The sequence below is a fragment of the Colletotrichum graminicola genome (genome assembly GCF_000149035.1).
Source record: "Colletotrichum graminicola M1.001 genomic scaffold supercont1.33, whole genome shotgun sequence".
NCBI lineage: Eukaryota > Fungi > Ascomycota > Sordariomycetes > Glomerellales > Glomerellaceae > Colletotrichum > Colletotrichum graminicola.
In genome coordinates this window covers 181,709-204,229 of record NW_007361037.1, presented here as the reverse complement: position 1 = coordinate 204,229, position 22,521 = coordinate 181,709, and the positions used below count along the sequence as shown (strand labels likewise).

At 47.6% G+C, this 22,521-nt stretch overlaps 7 protein-coding genes across 7 annotated transcripts; 3 read left to right on the top strand and 4 right to left on the bottom strand.

Moving 5' to 3' along the window:
- Positions 1-4,537: 4,537 nt before the first annotated feature.
- Positions 4,538-4,750, bottom strand: GLRG_07582 (voltage-gated potassium channel beta-1 subunit; the record flags this gene model as incomplete). Its single annotated transcript, XM_008098397.1, has 1 exon — positions 4,538-4,750. One exon carries the CDS (start codon positions 4,748-4,750, stop codon positions 4,538-4,540), a length of 213 nt encoding a protein of 70 aa, XP_008096588.1.
- A 1,212-nt stretch (positions 4,751-5,962) lies between these two features.
- Positions 5,963-6,940, top strand: GLRG_07581 (short chain dehydrogenase; the record flags this gene model as incomplete). The annotated part of the gene is made up of 1 exon (XM_008098396.1): positions 5,963-6,940. One exon carries the CDS (start codon positions 5,963-5,965, stop codon positions 6,938-6,940), a length of 978 nt encoding a protein of 325 aa, XP_008096587.1.
- Positions 6,941-6,977: 37 nt separating this feature from the next.
- Positions 6,978-7,376, bottom strand: GLRG_07580 (uncharacterized protein; the record flags this gene model as incomplete). Its single annotated transcript, XM_008098395.1, has 2 exons — positions 6,978-7,178; positions 7,284-7,376. The coding sequence occupies 2 exons, from the start codon at positions 7,374-7,376 to the stop codon at positions 6,978-6,980; spliced, it is 294 nt and encodes a 97-aa protein (XP_008096586.1).
- A 2,350-nt stretch (positions 7,377-9,726) lies between these two features.
- Positions 9,727-11,360, bottom strand: GLRG_07579 (major facilitator superfamily transporter; the record flags this gene model as incomplete). Its single annotated transcript, XM_008098394.1, has 2 exons — positions 9,727-10,180; positions 10,237-11,360. 2 exons carry the CDS (start codon positions 11,358-11,360, stop codon positions 9,727-9,729), a joined length of 1,578 nt encoding a protein of 525 aa, XP_008096585.1.
- Positions 11,361-13,514: 2,154 nt separating this feature from the next.
- On the top strand, positions 13,515-14,642 carry GLRG_07578 (glycosyl Hydrolase Family 88; the record flags this gene model as incomplete). The annotated part of the gene is made up of 1 exon (XM_008098393.1): positions 13,515-14,642. The coding sequence occupies one exon, from the start codon at positions 13,515-13,517 to the stop codon at positions 14,640-14,642; it is 1,128 nt and encodes a 375-aa protein (XP_008096584.1).
- A 2,225-nt stretch (positions 14,643-16,867) lies between these two features.
- On the top strand, positions 16,868-18,729 carry GLRG_07577 (major facilitator superfamily transporter; the record flags this gene model as incomplete). The annotated part of the gene is made up of 2 exons (XM_008098392.1): positions 16,868-18,391; positions 18,451-18,729. The coding sequence occupies 2 exons, from the start codon at positions 16,868-16,870 to the stop codon at positions 18,727-18,729; spliced, it is 1,803 nt and encodes a 600-aa protein (XP_008096583.1).
- An 880-nt stretch (positions 18,730-19,609) lies between these two features.
- On the bottom strand, positions 19,610-20,413 carry GLRG_07576 (uncharacterized protein; the record flags this gene model as incomplete). The annotated part of the gene is made up of 3 exons (XM_008098391.1): positions 19,610-19,781; positions 19,872-20,185; positions 20,330-20,413. The coding sequence occupies 3 exons, from the start codon at positions 20,411-20,413 to the stop codon at positions 19,610-19,612; spliced, it is 570 nt and encodes a 189-aa protein (XP_008096582.1).
- Positions 20,414-22,521: the final 2,108 nt, after the last annotated feature.

Below are 22,521 nucleotides of genomic sequence, written 5' to 3'. Positions count from 1 at the left end.
TAATTTAATAAGGACTATTTTAAATAATTTAGATAAAAGTAAGGCTAAATGCCTAAAGTTACTTATTAAGAGAGTAACTACTTTTATAAGAATAGTTATAAGGATTAGTACCTTATCTAACGTAGCCCTTTATAACTAATTACTTAACTCTTACTATAGGATAAAAGAATACTTTTTTACCTTTTTTAATCTATCTTTAACGTTTACTAGTGTATATAGCTAGCTTTAATTAGTAATTAGTAACATAATATAATTTAAATAACTTATATATTAATACCTAACTAAAGAAGTAGATAATTAATACTAGACTAACTATACTTATAATAGCTAGTAAAGTTACTAGTAATTTAGCTAATATAACTATAGCTATAGTAACTTTACACTATAGCGCCCTTTTAATAGTAATTTATAGTAATAAGTACCTCTTTTGCCCTTATTATTATTTATAAAGAAGTGCTATATATATAGTAAGCCTAACTGTTAGTTAATAAGGTACTTAAAAGACAAAAGGTAATAAGCCTACTATAAGTATAAAGAGTAGTATCTAATAGACTTTTTACTTAAAGCCTTTAACTACTTTATAACTAACTTTAAGGGATATAAGCTATTTACTTTAGATAAGGAAGGTAACTATATAAAGAGTAATAAAGATAAAGAATTAGGCACTATGTTTTATATATTAATAATATTCTTTAACTTATTTACTATTAATAGGCTTGCTTTTTTTTTATTACTATATAACTAATTTACGACCTATTTTCTTATAAAGGATAACTCCTTATATAAGAATCTATATAATAATAAGCCACCTAACGTAGATGTCTTTACCTTTAACAAGTAATATTTATTTATCTTATTTTATAGTATTATACCTAACTCTAGCGTAGCTAAATATTTAATAGCTAGATATAAGTAGTATCTTACCTTTTACTACTAAATAAAAGGAAATCTAGCTATAGATAAGTTATAGGTAGGTAAAGTAAAAATCTGCTTTAGTAGTAGTAACTACTTTAAATTATAAGGGGTAATTAACATACTAACCCTTTTTAGTATGCTAACTTTTTATGTGATATTATTAAACACCTTATTTCTGCTTTACCTTATAAATATAGATTAGTATAGTATTAAATTTAATAACCTTACTAATAAGCTAATCTAAGGTAATATTATTATACTTACTATCTATAAATAAGGCTATATATAGATACTACTTAATTAATATAAGTAAAGTATTGCCTGCTACTATCTTATAGATATTAAGTTATAGTAAATTTATTATTACTTTAGCTACTTATTAGTTAAAAGGCTTTATTACGTCCTCTAATAATCTAGTAATAAAGTTAAGATTACAGCCTTAAAGAAATTAACTAAGGTCTGCTATTACTACTAGATAAATATAAAGGCGCCTAGTTACTTTAAATTTACTTTATATAATAATAAATATAACTTTAACTATAAGATTATTATTAATATTATCTACCTTAATAGTAACTGCCTAGCCTTATATATAGTTAATACTATAATATCCTTTTAAGCAGCCTGTTTACTTAAAAATATTACTATAAAGTATATATAAGAGGCACTTTAGATATACTAAATTAATATCTACCTTAGCCTACCTAACTAGATTATTACTAATACTAGCCTAAACTTTTATACTAGTAAATTTAAGTAGTTAGTAAGGTCGCTTTATATTAACGTTAAAGAAATACTAATTAAAGCTTATAATAGTATTAGTAAGGTTAAAAGATACTATATACCTCTCTAATATATATATAATATCCTCTATAGTAAGGGCTATACACCTAAGGTTACCTTTTAGCTAGCTATTAAAGTAATTAATAATATAGCTAGCCTAAATAGCCTAGTACTTATATTACTAGTCTTTAGTGCCTACTTATAAATCTTTAACTTATTACTACCTTTACTAACCTTACTTAAAAAGGCTAAAGTAGTAAGAAAAGTAATAAAGGCTATTTACTAGATTTATATAAAAAGGTAAGTTAATAAGGTAGTAACTATACGTAACAGCCTAGATACTACTATAATAGTAGCCTTTCTGCTTTAATTTATAGTCTATATCTAGCGTAAGAAAAAAGGCTAGTAAGGCCTTTTTTACCTTATTACTAGTAATAAGACTACTTATACTATTAACCTCCCTTAAGGCTTATAAACTTTTTATTTAACTATTATTAAACTATACCTTAAAGATACTTATAATAAGTAATAACAGCTACTTTTTAAGGTAGGTAGGTAAGGTAATAAGAAGAATAATAATAATAGCGTAGTAGCCTTATTACCTACTAACGTCCTTATGCCTACTAAAGAAATATATAATAGTATTACTATTACTATATACCTATAGCTAAAGTAAAAAGCTAGCTGCCTATAGAGGTATATTAATTTCTTTAATAAAACTAGCTTTACTATTAGGCTTACTGCCTTCTTTACTACTATAAGTATAGTATATATCTTAATAAAGAAAAAAGCTAACTAACTATTATTAATTAAACTATAAAAAAAAAGTATTATTACTACCTTAGGGAAGCCTTTTAAGTAAGTAACTACTACTAAGATTAAAGGGCTTATTACCTATAGGGTATTTTACTTTATTTAATATAATAAGAATAAGTACGCTAAAGTATAAATATTTAAATTATAGATTATTAATAAGGTAAAAGGCTAGAATAAAAAACTATATAAGAAATCCTACTTAGTTATCTAAGGATACGCTAATAATAGTAAAGAAGTAATTCTTACTTAGTTACTTATAATCTAGTAAGCTAGCTAGCGCCTTATTCTTACCCTTACCTTATCTCTTATCTATAATAATAATAATTTCTTACTTTAGTTACGTAATATTACCTAGGCGTATATATAGTTAATTACCTTATTAAATTATATAATTCTTATATACCTTCTATTATAGATATAAGACCTTTATCTAAAGGGCACTATTATATAAGTAGTAAAGCTGTTATATAGTATTATAAAGGCAGGCACTTACTAGTAGGTAACATATAGTTACTACTATAAAGAAAAGCTCTAGATAAAGACTTTAACTTTTAATTTATACTTACTAATTACTAATATAGAGAGCCTAGACTTTAGGATTATTAGTATATAGACTAATAATACTATTACCCTTTTAGATAAATTCTTTTCTACTTATAAGGCTAATAAGCTTACTAAGGCTATATTTACTATTAAGGAGAAGTAAATCCTTACTATTAATAACCTGTTTACCTTTAATAGTAATATAGTATCTCTAACTACTAAGGGGAAGCTCTTTTTCTAATAAAAAGGCTAAGGCAAAAGACTTTAACTTATTAATAAAGAATCTCTATAAGCACTTAAGTAGTACGTTAAGTAATAGGCTTATAGTATATATATTATATTAGTCTGCTAGCCTAAAGCGTACTTTAACTACTTTATTATAGTATAACACTAATTACTTAACGTAAATAAGATTAAGGCACTTAACTATTATATTATATAGTAAATAAATAACCTTAACTATAGTCTGTTATTTTATTTACTTAACCTTAAATCTATAAAGCTTTTTATCTTTATAAATAGATTATTTATAAATAATAAGGACTTTACTTTATAACTAGGATTTATTATTATTCTTACTAATAAGGCACCTATAAGTACTACTATAGGTAATAAATTTATTATAACTAGTAATATTATTTACTTTAGCTTAATAAAGTGTAAGTAAGTTACCTAAAGTATATTAGCCTTTAAGATCTATAGTATAGTTACTAGCGCTAACGTTACTTATATACTTAGTATAACTATTATAATAATTACTAACTACCTTAAGCTACTATATATACTAATAATCCTTTATACTAACTTATACTTACTTTATAAGTGCCTTATTAAGCTTAAGACTATAAAAAAAAAAAGGCTTATAATTAATATTATAGCCCTCTAGTAGTTATATAAGTAATATAAGGTCTATAAGGTATAATAAATATAAAGTAATAATAATCTTACTAATAGATTTACTAAATTATTACCTAATAAGGTACTAGAATAACTAGTTAGAAATAGGATAGTTTAGATTAGTATAGAGGGATAGGTTTCTTAAGCTACGTAATAGATTATATAAACAAAAAGTATTAAATACTTTTAGGCTTTTGATTTTTATTACGTTTTTAAGCTTTTTAGCTACTAGGTAGTATTTAGGCTATTTATAGCAATTTTCTTTTACTTTAGAAAGTTACTAGTATTAGGATATTTAACTATTTAATAGTAAAGCTAATCTATAGTTATGTAATTTATTATTACGTAACTTACCCTAGCGGCTTACTTATACTACTATAAATACTTATAGTAGTAACCTCTTCTTTTTTCCTTTATTATTATCTTTACCTAGCTACTAATAGTTAATTAATACTATTACGGCTACCTTGATCGTAATCCCTGTGATACTAATAATAAGCTTTTTGCGGGGAATGTTGTACTTTTTGATTGCCTTGCTGATGACCTTCTCGCTCATGCCGTTGGAATACATGTTGGTGGTGTCCTAGGTGTTGATGCCGCGGTCGTAGGCAGCCTTGAGGATTTCGCAAGATTCTTCCTCGTTGAGTACCCAGTCTTGCCATTCACTGGATCCAAGAGACATTCCACCCAGGATGGGCACAGAGACTTTGAGGCCGGAGGTTCCTAGGCGGACATATTCGACCTTGGTTGCATCAAGGCTTTTTTGAAGAGACGCGGGGACAGGCAGCGCAGACATTGTGAATTTGGAGCAAAGAGGTGAATAAGGTGGATTTGGTTATTCTTCCCAAGAATTGTGTGGTAGCGGTGTGATGTATGATATGTTTGATGAGAATCGAGAGTATGCTTCACGATAACACAGTTAGGGACTGCATCCTGATATATCTATAGGTATACGAGGCGGCCTTTACTTCTTGTCTCCACAACCGTATGGGTTAGGATAGACAGTCTGGTGGATCAACTATTGCGCTCTCGAACAACATTGTCATTTGATGAAGATGCATTTGAACATGGAGATAATTGCAAAAGCCGCTGTTTTGGATATGATCGCAAGTCGCCAAACTTGTTCTCCTCTTAGAGTCTTCGACTGTTAAGCCCGTGTAGGCGGGCGTTAAGCCCGTGCGTGTATATCGTTGTAATAGCCTATAAGCACTCAAACGGTGCATCGCCGGACATTCAGGCTGCATTGCGCCGCCCATGAATTGCATTACTAGCGCGGGCAATTAACGGACTAAGTTTCCTGTCCGACCCTTCATGTCAAGTCTTTGAGGCCTTAGAAATAAACGTCCAAGATCTGGGTCCAGGGTAATGTCTTAACACTCAAATCCGTAAACTCCGGGTGGGGGCCCCGTCATTATGTCCGGGCGGTGGTCGCCGACCCCGTAGCGACATTCTCATCTGACCAATGAACTGGTCAGGAAACCACCTTGGTAGCCACAAGCGGCCAATCGCGTGGCAATACTACTGTGTAAGCGTCATGATGAAAAGAAGTTCACGAATGTGGTGTATGGATGAGGAGGGATCTGACTAGAGTCGCAGTTTATTGCAACGTACCCGCCGGGGTTCTCAAATCAACCATCTCACTCTTAGGTATCCTCTCGATGAAATCAGGAAGGAAAGGACTGGACAAAAAGAACAGGATTGGTTGTGTCTTTGCAAGTCAGATTCGACCGTGAAAATGTCCTTAGAGGTAGCCCCATGCGCAACAAAGCAGTAGTCGGTCGGCCCGCTCGGCCGCGGTTACTGATTAACTCCGTCATACAATTTTGATGACGTCGCTCTGAGTTGAGTATAGTCATATATATATACATATTTCAACATGTGCTACGATTCATCTTAGCAATCCCAGCGCAAATTTATCACAAAGTCTTGACGTTCATTTCCAAGTATCTCCCATTGAAGCAAACAAGCACCATATACGCAATTGCATTGATCCAGCCCCATAACAACGATGAGTTTCATTTACAGCCAGCTTATCAAAACCCTGCCATACCCTTCGGGCTCGTATGCTGGCAAAACTGTTGTCATCACTGGCAGTAATGTTGGCCTCGGCAAGGAGGCTGCGAGACATTTCGCCCGGCTGGGTGCCAGCAAGCTGATCCTCGCCGTCAGAAGCCTCGACAAGGGGCATGCCGCCAAGGAGGACATCGAAGCTACCACAAACTGCGCCAAAAACGTCATCGAAGTGTGGGAACTCGACATGTCCAAGTACGCCGGCGTGCAAAAGTTCGCTTCCCGGTTGAGCACTGGGCTGGAGCGTGTTGATATCTTCATTGCCAATGCGGGCGTGGCTCACCCCAAGTTCAAGCAGGCGGAAGAGGATGAAGAGACAATCACCGTCAATGTCGTTTCCACATTTCTTCTAATGGCCCTCGTCTTGCCCAAAATGAAGGAGACGGCTGTCAGATTCAACACTCGACCCACCTTCACGATCACATCCTCGGAGGTGCACGGCTGGACGCCGTTTGAGGAGCGCAATGCACCCGATGGCCAGATCTTCAACACCATCCACGAGAAAGCCTCGAAGCCGTCGGAGGATGTGAGCAATCTTTACCCGCTTTCAAAGCTCTTCGAGGTGCTTGGTGTGAGGAAATTCGCCGCGATGCACCCCGCTTCAGAATACCCCGTTACCGTTAACAACGTTAACCCGGGCTTCTGTCACTCGGAACTAGCCCGCGATATCGCCTCGTGGACAATGTGGCTAATGAAGCGCTTCCTGGCCCGGACAACGGAGTATGGCAGCAGGAACTTGGTGTATGCTGGATCAGCAGGCGTTGAGTCTCATGGACATTATGTTTCGGACTGCGCCGTGGCGAAGCCGTCGCCATTTGTGAGAAGTAACGAGGGAGAAGTGGCACAAGACCGTATTTGGAGTGAGCTTGTGCAAAAGTTGGAGGCTATTCAGCCCGATGTTATGAGCAATATTTGATGTCATTAGCTATGCCGATTACGCTGTATATCCCTCTTTATGTACATCCCGAGGAGCCTGTGCCACACTCCTTAGTAAAGTCGCAACTCCAGAACTGATAGGTGCTGCCCGTGGCCTGACACTTGGCAATACCGTCGGTGTCGGTGATCATCTGGTAGGCGTTGGGGTCGTCGGGGGCGGCGAGTGAGCTTTCGTAGTCACACACCTTCCGTGTGGCGTCGGGAACCGCCTCACCAAGCTTTTACAAGGTTACGATCAGCACAATACCCGTTTTAACGTTTTTATCCCGTTCATTTTGCTTTCTCCTCTTTCCAAATCAAGGGGGGCCGCGTATGTGACTTACCCCATCGGTGCAATAGCACAGGGTTTTCCAGTCGCAGGCTTGGACGCCCATGAAGGTGGCTGCGGCGACGAAGATGAAGCTGATGGACTTCATCTTGAACCAAGGTTTAAAAAAAGATAGAAAAGTTCATGAACGACGGATGAGAAGCGAGTTTACCTGTTGATAGCTATAGTGAATAGGAGGGAAAACAAGTCATTCAACAATCGGTAGGAAGGGTAGCTTCTATATTAACTTAAGGGAGAGCATGGAAGAGACAAGCATAGTGGTGTTGTTCTAAGCAGACTAGAATCTTTCGCTCAAATTCTCTTGCTTTTACTACTGGCTTTTTATTACACTATGGAAATAAATGCGTAGATTACTGCGTTCGTACTTAGGCGACAAAACCCCTGCCGGAATTACCGATTTTGATGATACCTGACTTTTCGCTAGCATTACAGAAATTGTAACTGTAACAGTTGAAGTACGGGTATACTGCGATACCCTTGCTTGCTTGTTTGTAGGTATGTGTAACTCCGTTCCCTAATTTGTCAATTCCAATCTCAAGGTTTTATTCTAGGGGCTATAGAGTTTTGTATTACTATTTGTAATTTACTAGGTAGTCTTGGTCCTATTATCTATATCGGCCCCGGGCCCGAATCCAAACCAATTAGAAGCTTTTGTTGCGATGTTGACCATCGCCTGGATATCGGCGGTATGGATTAACGCCGAAATGGCCGGAATAACTACGGCCGATTTCACCATGGATCCACCGGATCCACGGGGATATTACGCGGTGAATTCGCCGCGTAATCCCACGATGGTTTTCCTTTCTTTACGCATAATTCAGAACCACCAGTTACCACTATTATTCGTCAATTGCCTATTGATACGTACGGTTAACCGTATCACCACCCTGGTGATAACCGACAGCTTTATTGTGTGGCTATAGCCAGGATATATAGCATTATGAAGTGCTATTATACCCCTTAAATTAATATTGCCTAACGTTAGCGCCAGCTGATAGGAGTTTTTTTTGCATTCTTCTTTTGTCCTCTCCTGGCCCCTAATGTATTGGAGTTTGCCTGCACCCATTCCCAGTATAATGCAAGGACTATCCGTACTTTTGTAACATATGACTTGAGTATTGGTGTGACTTACGCTAGCGACACTGACGAGCAAAAAGAGTCCCGCTTCTGCCATAGAGCGAAATCTGGGCGGGAGGTGCTACAGCCGACGAAGGGATGGCACTTTTTATCTAGGGAAAGGGTGCAAGGGAGGAGGGAACTAGTCATCAGAAGGAAACGACCTCCTGGCGAGAGGCGCAAAACATAGCGACCGACACTGATGGCGTGGCATGGGACTAGAGATGGCGTTAGATTTAGTTAGGCTTTTTTTTCTTCTTTGCGCAAGGGCGGTTAGATAGAGTGGTTGATTAGGGCCGACATGAGGTTCTTCTACTATAGGTTACATACTGCTTGAAAAGCTATTATAAGGCAGTTTTATATATAGGAAAAACTTATAAGAAACCAACTTGAATTGTCTTTATATAAGGCTGTCTTGCTAAACATATAGATATATATATCTTTGTAGTAGAGCCAGGTGGGCTAGGTAGATACAGCTAAATTATCTAATAATCTAGTCCAATAAAATCCTATAAGGCTGTGAGATGCCATGAAGGCATCGCGACAAAAGCAGAAAGATAACATCACATACTCTACTTAAAAGCATAAAGACAGTATTATATACTAGGATAAACAGAAGCTCTAGAATATTCTTCCAATTAATTTAGGACAATAATCATGCATTTTAAGGCTAGGGGGGCGGGGGTCTCGTCTCGTACTTTTTAACATTCTTACCTGGTTTAGTTAAGGGTTAAGTCAGGAAGGGGGGTATTGTATTCGTCTCCCCAGGGCCCAGCTGACGTTTATAGGCACTCCGATACCATGACTTGACCTGACTTGACTTAACTTGACACTGAACGTTCTCATTGTCTCGCCCACCGCAGACGCACCTCGTCAGGTCGCTTCATCTGCAACGTGATAACGGGCTGGCCGTCGCGCGTTAGCTCCAGCAGCCGCCGCCGCGCGCGCTCCACGCTCTCGTCTGGCCGCCTTGCCGGCTCGACGGTGATCAAGTTAGTGCCAAGCGCACCTAATGCGGAATGTTGCAGCCAACCACCCATATGCTCTAGACAGTTATATGTCAGGTAGCAGAAATACCCAAGTGATATAGTAAGTAGTTAGAGATTATGTTTTCGGGTTCGTTCGGATAGCAAAGCAGAACATATCCTGCAATAAAAAGTGCATTGTACAATAAGGTAGAGTTAGCAAGCACATTATCTTCACTAGGCTTTTACGGGATCAAACCATACAGCAAAGATCCGCAGGATACCAGGCATATTGACTTTGGCAAGTATTTCTTATTCACCATAACAAAAAGCCTCAGAAGCACTTGCGCATGCCATCTAGAATACATATCGGAAAGACAGATTTTCCTTGTCGGTTATGTCCTCGAAAGAGTGAACAGTGTACTCAGGAGAAGCCTCCGCGATACCGGCAGCAACCATGGCGTCTCGTTTCTTGTTCTCGCGGGAGAGGTAAATGCGGAGACCAATGATGATGATGATTAGCAGCGCGTAGCAGCCCAAGTGGGTGGCGAAGGCGATGAAGTAGCGGGGACCATCCCACTTGAGGAAGACCTGGGGGCCGATAGAGTTACCGGCGGCCCACACGATGAAGTTGATGGCGACAGCAAACTGCTTCTTTGTCTGGCCAGCAATGTTTCGGGATATGAGAGACAAGGCGAGGGTTTGTGCGGACCAGAAAGACAGGGTGATGTAATAGCAGATGAGCAGACCGACCCTCTGGGAGAAGGTGTCGTCGGGGATGGTCATCAGGAGGACAGTGCCAACGATCGAGCTAGCGATATGGTTAGTCAATTGAAGGAAACATGAATGAATATGCTTTGAACGTACGGAGCACAGAAGCCGAGCATGACGTAGAGGTTTTGGTTGAATCTCTTCACCAACCAGACGGAACCAAGGAGAACAAAGATGATGTAAAAACCAAGAACCATGGCGAGCAGCTGGACCTCAAGGGTATTGAACCCGAAACTCTTGATGATAATGTTGGCGAAGGCGCCGAGGCCAGAAGTGGGCAGAGTGGTACAAAGAGCGATGAGGGAGTACCCCCAGACCTGGGGGTCCTTGAGGGCCTCGATGGCCTGCTCGCGCTTGAAGGTCTTGTTTTGGATACCGGTCTGGTTGTCGCGGACACGCTCAACCATCTCGTGTTTGACCTCCTCGGAGTAGCACTTGGCACGCATGGGGGAGTCGGGCATCCAGATTAGTACGAATACCCCGAAGACGACGGAGATGATACCGTAAGCTAGGAATAACCACTGCCAGGACTTGAGCGGACCGCTCTTGATGTGGGTGAAGCAGTAGGCGAGAAGACCGCCGACCACCTGCTGGGCGCCATTCATCATGTACCAGTAGGTGACACGGGACGCCTGCTCTTCGCGGCGGTACCACATAGAAGAGAGGACGACGAAAGCTGGCTGGCAAGCTGACTCGAAGATACCGAGGAGGGTGCGGACAACAACGAGACCGGTAAAGTTGGTACAAGCGGCGTGGCATGCAAGCACGGTACCCCAGGCGATGATGGAGAAGCTCAGGTACTTTGCGATGGGGACGCGGGCGATGATGTAGTTTTGGGGGTACTCGACGAACAGGATAGCGATGTATATACAGGTGGTTAGCCAGGAGAACTCCTGGCCCTTGAGTCTGGTGTCTTCTTGGAGACCCATGATGGACGCGAAGGACATGGTACCCTTGTCAATAGCCTGGAGGAAGTAGGTTCCGATCATGATGACCAGGACGCGACGGTCGATCATCTTGCGCAGCTCGTCACTCCGTTCCCGGGAGACAGTGATGGAGCCATCACCGACGTACTTGGACAATTCATTGTCGACCTTTTCGAGGCGCTGGTGGTAGGTCTTCTCGCGGGACATGGATCGCTCAACTTCCTGGAACGACTTTTTGTCCGGCGCCGTTGTGGGAAGGACGAACTCCGGGTCGACGACTTCAGTTGAAGCCATGCTGCCTGGCTGGTGAGACGGGACCAAGTGGGCCGTCGATGGCGTGGAAGGCCGTGGAACGGGAGAGACACAACAAAGATCTCAGCTGGCTGGATGGGGCTTTGAGCCCATAGTCTGTTTAACCTCTAGAAAGGAAAAAGCTGGGCAAGCTGACGAAAAGAAAGGAAGGAGAATGGTATGCTACCTCGTTCTATATAAAACATATCTCAAGTGGAGTAGGACAGGTTGTGTTCGGTATTGGTGAGGTATCGGAAAGGCGAGCCGGTGCTTAGTGTCTTTTCATTATCCTCCTCTCGGCGGGTTCATTCAGCCACCTGTCAAACCCCAGGATCTCATCCACATTCTCCTCTCATGTCTACCCCAAGGCTTTTACTGGGGGTGTCCCGGAGTTCGGTCCCCGGGGGAAAAGAACGACGAAAGAAGGTCAAGCCTCTCCAATGAGTCCTGAGGAGGCGGAGTCGATTCCAGTAGGCTGAATGGCTCAAGGGGTGAAACTCGAGCTCAAGCCGGGCGATGAGTGGAAGATGGATGACAGGACAAGTGGGTGCAGATTGGGTTATCATTCAACCGAGGTGGCGGACAGCGAGGTGTGTCGACAGCTTCGGCACACGACGCACCCCTCCTCCATAATGTACGTCCTTGGTCCTTCTCTCCATCGCACTCCACTTGTTTGCGTGCGTGCGTTCGTTACTCCCGATCATCCTGGTATAGTTACGACAGTGGCTCGCTGGGTTGGCCCAATATGAGGCGATCCTCTCGAGTGTGGACGGACCCATGGCTAGAGCGGCATGAGCCGGTGTTGGAATTTGGATTGTGGGAACGTTACTAAGACCGGATGAAAGGCAGGGAACAATACAGGCGATGGGGGCCATGCAAACAAACCGGATGGCGGCAGCAAGTTCATTGCAAAGATGGTGGGAATGGGGTGTGGATGCATGGCTCCGACAGGGAGGGTTCTCAGTTGGCCCTTCATGGTTGGCACGGCTGGCCAGGACCACCTGCTACAAGGACGTGAGCCTGTGGCCTCCCAGTTGGGAAGACTGATTCGTAGTTTCTTGCTATGGAAATGCTGCTCAAGGCTAATCTGTTCGTTGATTTCTTCTACTGGAGCAGGCCACTCGAATTCGTATTACTCCGATATTTACATAAAGCCCATGTAGTGAGTGTCGTTCAAGCGTTCAAACGCTGTGGTAGAACCCGTGGCCTTGTCAGTATCCTAGCAAGAAGGAAGGCATGATGGTAGAGTATCGAGGCGTCAGCCGTCAGCGGCTTGGCGTGGCACTTGGACACTCTCCCGGCCGCCGCATGTCTTGGTTCTTCGCCGCATTTCTGGGCGTACGGAATCTGCAAGGAATCGGACATAAGGTGGGAAAAGTACTGGGGAGCTATCCCATTGAGTGCGAAGTGACCTCACACAACCTCAGACCAATAAGACTACAGCAATCCAGGCCAACTATCCAATAGCTGTTGGTAATCATTTGCAGAAACCCATATTTGGGTTATGTGAGGTCACTTCGCACTCAATGGGATATAGTGTATGGATAGGAAAGCACAGATGGATGCACAAAGTAGCAAGCAACGAAAAAGTCGGGGAGAGACTCCACCGGCGCGGGGTAACTGGGCCGGGGCGCGGGGGAGGAGCAGCCGAGCTGGCAGTGGATTACCCCGGCGGGATAGCGCACGAAGTGGGTACAATGTGCTCCGCTTCGACCAATCATGCATTGTCTCTCACGTCCCAGAGGCGTTCCTGTACCCTTTGCACTGCAGAATTCCCAGTTGTGTTGAAGAAGGAGCAACCCAGTAAACGCCAGACGACTCGTACTTCTCACGGGGTTCTGCGGCTCTCTGGGTGGGGTTTACCAAGTCTAGGAATCCCCTGCGCCAGACCGCACCCTGGAAAGCGTGTCCCGAGGAGTCTTGGGACCTCGGTCACCCTCTCCCCGAGTTCCTTCCCCCCTCAAGTCAGCCGTCCGTTGACCCCTCATTTCTGCCCGCCAGACGTAACTTGTCCCCCTTGATAAAGAGCCTTGCATCCAAAACCACGTCACGATTGTGTATGCGGTAAAGCTGTTTTGCCAGTGTTCCTGACAATAGACACCAAACGGGTCCCAACCACACATCGAGCCCAACATCGTCACCCTAAACACCGTCAGAATGCCTGCCGGAATCAACGAGGTGGCGGGCGTCAAGCGGGACGACGTCCATAAACAGGTTAAGCAGTTGATCCACGACATGGTCAACATCAACGACACCACGGGCGAGTTCTTGATGACGCTCGAGAACGGCCGCGTCATCGACACTAAGGGCTGGGAGGACTGGGAGTGGACCCACGGCATCGGCCTGTATGGCATTTGGAAGTACTACGAGCTCAAAGGCGACCCGGCCGACCTCAAGATCATTGAGGATTGGTTCAAGAACCGCTTCGAGGAGGGCCACAAGGGCAAGAACATCAACACCATGGCCGCCCTCCTCACCCTCGCCTACGTCTACGAGAAGACAGGCAACGACACCTACCTACCCTGGCTCGACAGCTGGGCCGAGTGGGCCTACCACGACCTGCCGCGCACAAAGTACGGCGGCATGCAACACATCACCTACCTCGACATCAATGATCAACAGCTCTGGGACGACACCCTCATGATGACCGTCCTGCCCCTTGCCAAGATTGGCCTCGTCCTCAACCGCCCCCACTATGTCGAAGAGGCCAAGAGGCAGTTTCTCATCCACCTGCAATATCTCTTCGATCCCCCCTCCGGCCTCTTCTTCCACGGTTGGACCTTCCACGACGGTGGCCATAACTTTGCCCGCGCCCGGTGGGCCCGCGGCAATAGCTGGCTGACCATCGCCATACCCGAGTTCATCGAGCTCCTAAACCTCAGCGGCGACGATTCGCTACGCTCGCATCTCGTAAACACCCTCGACGCCCAGTGCGCCGCCCTCGTGCCCCTGCAGGCTGAGAGCGGCCTGTGGAGGACGCTGCTGGACATCTCCGAGGAGGAGGGCTCCTACGTCGAGGCGAGCGCCACCGCCGGCTTCGCGTACGGCATCCTAAAGGCTCAGCGTAAGAGATACATTGGCAAGGAGTACGAGGATGTGGCCGTCAAGGCTGTCAAGGCCGTCTTGGACAACATTAGCCCCGAGGGTGAGCTGCTCAACACCTCGTTTGGCACTGCTATGGGACACGACCTGCAGCATTACAAGGACATCCCGCGGACGAGTATGCCATATGGTCAGGCCATGGCCATGATGGCCCTGGTTGAGTTCCTCCGCGTGTTTGTATAAGCCTAATGACAATGCTGAATGAAAAAATAGAAATAGAAAAAGAAAAGACATAAAGAAAAGTGGAAACCTAAACGAATGAACAAAAGCAATGTTCCCGAATCGTCTTGTGTGTGGCCCCAAGACGTGTTGGCCTTCGGCCTAATCACAAGCGCACTGCGGCTCCGACTTGGCACAGGTCTTCGCCGGTAGACGTTTGCTTAGCATCAAAAGGGGGAGGGGTTCACCATTCTCGGCACCTCGTTGACCGAGACAATCCGAGACCTCAAGGCACTGCCCACGACGGTCCTGGGCATCGGGTTTTCACAGTATCCATCCCCCGAAGTAGCCTTGTCCGGCCGTGATCATTCGACATGTGCACAAGGCAAGACCCGTTTTGATGACGGTCTTGCCCGCTGCTTTCCACCACTACCTTCCAGCTTGAGATCGTTCTGGAAAGAAACGCTCCACTCAAGGATGGATTCCCCCATCAACCAATGCTGCATCACCTTCCGGAAGTTACCAAAAACCTCGCAGATGCATCCGGACTCCTGTTGTTCCCACCCGTCTCGTCGCATGAACCCCCCAGTTGCGAGTGTCTGACGGGGGTATACCAACTTCTTTCCGTGGAGTCTGCAGTCGTGGTTGAATATGGCGCAAGCTACTGGTGTCCAGGTGTTGTATGCCAAGCAACCCCGCGAGACCGCTGCGCTCTGATGATCTAAACCTCAAAGTGCCATGTCGCGAGCGAGGTTGGTGAACCAAGCAAGGCTAGTAGTGTGTGTTTTCCATTGATTGGGTCATCTGGGATGGCTTCCAGTTCAGTAGGCAGTTATTTGGCTAGCAATCGTGGCGACACGAGGCTAGGGGCGTCTTTGTTGGCACCGTACAGCACCCTCCAGCTGCCACATTTGACTCTGGGTAGTCGGCCGCATCGGAGGTTTTTGCATACATCGTCACATGTTGCACTCCAACGGGAGATGACGCCCAGGGTGGGGGGTATCGTCGGGACTAGCAACATGTGGTCACAAGCAGAGTGCCTTGAAACAATATGGCGGTCTGTACGATCAAATGATTTGGTAAACCATAAAGAAAGAGAAGAAACAATTGGGGGCGGCGATCGGAATGCCAATGCAGAGGAGCAAGGTTAGTGGCCGTTGGAAGTCAGGTCGGGGGGGAGGTTGGAGAGGGATCTCGGATGATGAGTGCCAGATCAGAGATTGGAGATCAGATGGCCTCGGCCAATGACAAGCTCATTGGTCAGGAAAGAAAGACGTCATCAGATGGAGCGAGATGGCCGAGAAAGCTAGTTTTGCACGTAAAGCACGAGGAGGGCTATGAGAGACTGATGTCTGTTCGGCTGTTAGTGAATAGGCAGCTGTCAAGGCGGGAAGCTAACACGAGACTTCCCGCTGGCCAAACCCATACTTTTGTTCCAGCGCACGAGCCACAGCCAAATAGCGAAACGAGATGGATGGGGGGAGCCCCCCGATAGGTAGGTGCCTACGAATACCATGAGGTAAAGGTAACCGACTTTGGACCCATAATAGAAGGAAGAAAAAAATGCAGTAAAATGAGGTCACTCTTGTCTGTGCGCCGTCCCTATTGGGTCCCGCCCCATCTCGCTTATGTCTTTCAGGGCCCTTTCTTCCCCTCCTGGGTTGTTCTGTGCAGCGAGCAGCAGCTGTTACGTCGTATCTAGCCAAAGCCAATTCCTGCCGATATCCTCCCGACACATATTCTTCAACCACTGCCGCCGCCAAACAACGGATGCTTACAACACCCGTCACAAGCTCTCCCTTCCGCGACACCATCCACCACCACACACGATTGTCGACTCTCTGCTCGTGCGACCAAGGCCAGGCACCAAGGACGCACTCCGAATCTCGGCGTGTCGCAATCGCTTCTTTATTTATCTTCTATTTCCCCCACCACCACCTATTGCCTCCTCGCACCAATAAATCACTCGAGACCATGCGCTGGAGGTTGCGATTGTGCATTCCATCACCGTGAGACCCTGGCAGCGGGGTAGCCTGGCCCAGCAGCTACACCCGAGACAGAGCATCGTCCACCGAACCCATCTCCGACGACCTACCACCGAACCTCCCGTGGAGCTTTCCCGACATCACCGCCACTGCTGCGAATTGCAACTGCTGTAGCAACTGCTGTACTGAGCAGCGTACATCTGTAACAGGCCGCACACGACCACGGACGACCGACCGACCGACTCCCTCGTCTTCGAGCTCGACATGGCCCGGAATAACGTTGTCCGCGCTTCCGCAGCAACCCGCACAGCCTCGTCAGGCTCATTCCACGCCGGCGCTCCGATCCCTACACTGGGAAACATCGAATCCAGCCGGAGAATTACGATACGCCGTCAGTCCACCCATCGGTACCACACCTTTCCGACCCCGCCCCCAAAGACCCCCCGCGAGCAGTCCTCGGCCGAGCATTTCCCACATCCGGACGATAGCTCCAACCCAACCGACGACGATCATGAGCAGACCCCTCTGCCGGTCAAGCAGCTTGCCCTGCTAGCCTTCCTTTCCTTGACCGAGCAGACGGCCCTCAACTCCATTGGACCCTATCTGCCTCAGATGGTCGAGTCTTTTTCCGACATTCCCGACGCCCAGACGGGTCTTTATGTCGGCATCCTGGCCTCGGCCTTTGCGTTGGCACAATTGTCGACAAATCTGCTATGGGGTTATCTTTCCGACGTTGTTGGCCGGAAGCCTACCATGGTCCTGGGCACATTCATGCTCGCGTGCTGCTTCGTCGCCTTCGGCTTCTGCAGGACCTACTGGCACATTGTAGCCGTTCACGTCGCCATGGGTATGCTTAACGGCAATGCGGCGGTGGTGCCCACCGTCCTCGGCGAGGTGACGGATCGCTCCAACCAGAGCCGGGCCTTTACCTGGCTTCCTGTCATCTACTCCCTCGGCGGCATCACAGGTCCCGCCCTGGGTGGCTTGCTGGTGGGCATACTGGGGACACAGTACCCGTACCTGGCACCGAACCTTGTTAGCGCCGCATTGCTGCTCGTCAGCGTGTTTGTCGTGGGGATCTGGTTCGAGGAGACGCTAGAAACCATCCAGTCGGACCACGCCGCTTGGATTCCGGACTGGGCCCGCAAGGCATGGTCTTGGACCCAGCGGCGCCCGGAGCCAAGAAGAGATTCTTGGGCCACCCGCTGGCCCCGTCGCGGATCGCAAATCGTGGTGAGCACGTCCGACGACGATGAGGATGACGAAGACGACGGGGCTGAGGACCAAGGGCTGCTCCAGCCGGGATCGGAGGGCGGCCCCGGGGCGGCGGACGACGATGCCAAGTCATCCAGCGAGGTCGCGACGTGGCGCCAACTCTTGAACCGCAACACGATTCTGGTGTTGTTGACGTATCTGGTCTTCCAGCTGTCCAATATCTCATTCAACAGTCTCTACCCCATATTCGCTGACGCCAACCCGCCTACCGGCCGTGACCTGTCCCCCAGCAAGATCGGTATGAGCTTGAGTCTCGCTGGCGTGGCCACCATCGTGTTCCAGGGCTTCCTCTTCCAGCCTTTGAAAACGCGGTTGGGCAACCTGGGCACCTACCGCATTGCCTTGTTGGGACTGGCCCTCAGCATGGCTCTGATGCCGTGGATCGGCTACTTGGACGACGAGCCCTCTTTCGGCCTCGGTACAGGCGCCACCTGGCTGTACATTGAGCTGGGAATCGTTCTCATCGTAAAAAATATCTGCGCCGTTGGCGGTCTGTCCAGTGTGATGCTTCTGGTGAGCTCAAGCCGGCTTTGGTTATTTCGGACCTCCCCACTGACAGTTTGTCCCTATAGATCACAAACTGCGCCCCGAATCATGCCACCCTGGGCACCTTGAACGGCATCGCCCAGACTCTTTCAGCAGCAGGCCGCAGTTTCGGACCCTTTGTTTCAGGCGCCCTCTTCACCCTGTCCACGCGCGTGCACCCGAAGGGCGAGGCCCTCGCTTGGGGCATCTTTGGGGGCATCGCCCTGCTTGGCTGGCTCGGCTCCCTTGCTATTCGCAACCGCGGTCTCGAGAGCGACGACTGGGTCGGCGAGGAGGATGGCACCGACGGTGAGACCGAACCGTAAACCATCCACTATATGACTGCGGGACTCGCGCCTCCGGGGTCTGAACCAGCCACCCCGGGTCAGAAAAGGGACATGGATTTACTAGATGTATGTTGGAAGAAAAACTAGGGTGATCACAGCGTCTGCCAAGGGCCGGGAATGTATATAGGTACAGCGGGTACAGCTTTTTATTTTCATGTTCCATTTAGCTTTTGCATTGATAGAGGGACACACACGAACTCATCCCCTCCTCCGTTGTGGATGGGAGGGGGGCAGAAAGACCAGGTCTCAGATCCAAGAGACTGCTCTGGGGCTAGATCTCAAAAAGAGCAATCAAGATAGATTTGATGATTGATTCAACTGCCCAGTCACCCCCCTCGAGTGTTCAGTTTGTCCGAGCTCACAACATGAGCATCAGAACGGCCCCGCTCTCTAAAGATTGTATCGATATGGCGAGAGTGCTCTCCTAGCGATCATTCGGATAGAATGAAGAAAGAACAAATGACTCCTCTTTTGATGATGCTACCTATCCAATGTGATGGGACAGAACTCCAGGGGCTTGCCAGAAGCCCCCTCCCCCTTTGGCGATACGCACTGCCCTGTGACTATCTGCCTCCAGTTTACGTTAAGATGAGAATTGAAAGGTACGCAAAACGAATACCGTAAAAATACACGCCTCAAACCCATAATGATGTCCTAGATGATGTGGCGTATGCCTTCAAATGCTGATGCCTGCGCCAAGTCCCAATGCTTCATGGGCTAGATCAATGCCGCCCAGATCCGATCACTACCAAACGCCTGAATACATGCTTACACCATCGCGCTTCATCTTATTGCGCATAGACGAGTGTCTCGTTGTCGTCATCCTCGTCGTCTCTGCCTCGCCGGAATTCGAGCACGATCAGTACCAGGTCGGGGGGATAGACCAGTGCCTGAGCATGGTCTCAACGGCCTTGTTCCATTCATACTCGAAGCACGCGGCGAGCTGAGCCGCCTCTTCCGGAGAGGGCTCGCGGCCTCCCCACATCTCGGGCTTCGAGGCCTCAAGGGCGGCGTACCCAGGCACCAGGTCACTATCGACGCACCGCGTGGTCAGCTTCTCTGCGAGCGTGCGCAACTCGCCTCGTCCCGTGTTGGCGGGGATGGGTGGATTGCTTGCTCACTCTTCCTGGATCTTCACCAGACACAGCCACGCCAGGTTCCAGCTCTTGTTGGAGTTGGGGTCGTTGCGCACGCGCACGTGGGCGTCGTAGAGGATGTCTCCGCACAGGGGGTAGCTCCGCGTCAGGCCGCGGAGCTCCGTCAGGAACTGGTTGCTGTTGACGTAGTAGTCCCAGGCGGAGGTCATAGGGCCCTGAAAAGCCAAGGCGTCCTCTTCGTTCTCGCACGTCGCAGCTACGCGCTCAATACGGCAGAGCTCTGTTAGGGTGTTGACGCGGTGTGTCTGGAGAGAGTCTATCAGTTGCTGGATAGACTGCTGTGATGGGATGTCAGTTCAAACGATCACGAAAATGGGGCTCAGGCGAGCTGGGAGCTCAAGGAGGCATGTGTGGAGGGGCGGAAGAAGGTGTTCCAGTGGCGCGTCTTAGGGATGTAGTACAAAGAAGAGACCGTGACTAACTTGAACCGCCCTCGGCTTCTTGCTGCTCTTGGAGCTGCGGTGACCTGAAGATCCTCCCGAACGGCTGGAACGTGACGAAGACATAGCGATAGTCGATGTACGGACAACACGAGACTCCTAGGGGAGAGATGATGGCGAGAAGGCGGCAAGGATATCTTCGAGTGTGAACTGGGTGTGTTGGTTGAGTTGGTCTCGGAGCCCAGTGAGGTTGTTGTATCGATGGGTGGAGGAAGATCTTGTGTTGAGACTAGGCACATCCATTGATATATCCTATTTCCTGAAGTCGTATTGAGAACTCATCGTACCGTCCATCTACCCTGCGGAAGCCTTGAGCCTCGCAGACGATGCAATTGAGGTAGCCAGCTGAAGATATCGGCCCGCGCAATGACGTCGGTGGATGGTTGGCAATTTGAGATAGCCGTCTGATGTCCTCAAAGATCTCTGCAGCAGAGAGACTCCGGAAAAGGCGTATGACTGAGAGGCAATTATGCGCGTCTGTGGGCCTTTGGATAACCGGCGAAGAGGTCAGATGGCTTGGAAGAAAGTAATGCCTAGGAAGACATCCGGCAATGTCGGGTATTGAAAGAGAGGGCCGCCCGGTGTGGCGGATGCATGATCTTAATGGCCACAAGGAGAAGGGAATGACGGAATAAACGGGAGTTGGGAGATGTAGTCAACAGCGTGCAAGCCACGGGTGTTCGTGCTAAGCATCATTTACTCTGACGATACCAGCACGGTGACCCGAACCCTAGGCGGTCAGGAATCCGCATTGCGGTACCTGCGGCCGAAGCTGAGGCTGGGGCTGATGAGAGGCATCGGGAAGCAAGCCATGGCGTTCGGCTTTCAAAACCTCGAAGCCAAGAATGACATCGAGCCATGGCACGGAGGTGGGGGGCCAGGAACAGCCGACGGTTGGCTGTCCTAATCCCGACTCCAATCCTCATCTGTCCCGGGACACCGGCTGTGTTGAACCTCCAGTCAGTGTCGAACATCCTGGTGTGTTTGATGACTCGTTGCGCTAGGAGCTTGAGCTGCGTGAGCGGTACAAGGTGATGGGCGGGACAACGAGGTTAGAGCCAGTGATTGGACGGAACGAGACAGATACCGGTAAAAGAAACTGCTGACAGAGCAAAACATATTTTTGTCCGGAGCCCAGAAAGCTACCCCGGCCGATGACGATGGCGACCGTGATGGGCTAAACCCAGCAGTCGGGGCAACCAAGCGGCCGGCGATGCATGCCTCTGGAAGGGGGTGGTGGCATGCCACGAGGGGGTTGTTCTGCAGCCCTACCAAAGAGGAGATACGGCGTACGACCGGCCAAAGGCTGCTCTTCAATACAGTCGGCGGAGGAGACGAGATCCCCAGGGTTCCAAGAAAGACAACGTCAGATTTTAGTGGTGGGGCGAAGGGGGGGGCGCCGGTGGCATGGGTTCAAAGCCCGTGGCCATCCCGGGAATCTAATTGCTCAAGGGAACGCGGCTTGCATCTTTAGAAAAGGATGCATCTAGCGGCGTTCGATGTGTGGCCGAAGAAGGTACGGAGTTGAGAGGAGGCAGTGGCGTTGCTGCTGACCGGCCTAGGAAGCTCCCTCTGTACCCTAGCGGAGGGGTAGAACGGGGATTGAACCACGATGCCGTGTCGATAGGATGATTTCTGGCTAGAGGCCTTGAATAACAATGCGTGGGTCAAGTGTCCGTAAGCAGAGACGATACCATTTATGGCAGTAAAAGTAGTAGCGAGCTGAAGTGCATCGGAGCGGACCGGAAGGAATGCCGGGGTAGATATGAAGCGGACTCACCCCTCTTGACAAACGTAGCGCCCAAAGTCCACCAAGCTGGCCATCGTCGGACTCGGAATCTGCCATCCGGAAACGGTATGACCAAAAATGACATCTCCGCATTGATGATACCGAGTCTGTCTAGGCCAGACTGCGTGAAGCTTACGCGTGGGGTGGGTGGTGCCGTCCAAGACAATGGGCATCATCCTGGTCCGAGTCCTAGATGAGGAGATACTTCCATAGGGCTGGATGTTGACCAGAACTTCTGAACGCCCGGGTTGGTCCAGTCGCACATCAGCCGTTGCCCCGCATCCCAATCTCTCGTAGAAAAGAAACTGCGGCTCGTGGATCTAGCATGGATGCCTCGTACCGAGGATACTTGAGATCTGGACGCCAAGAAACGCGGTCATCTGGT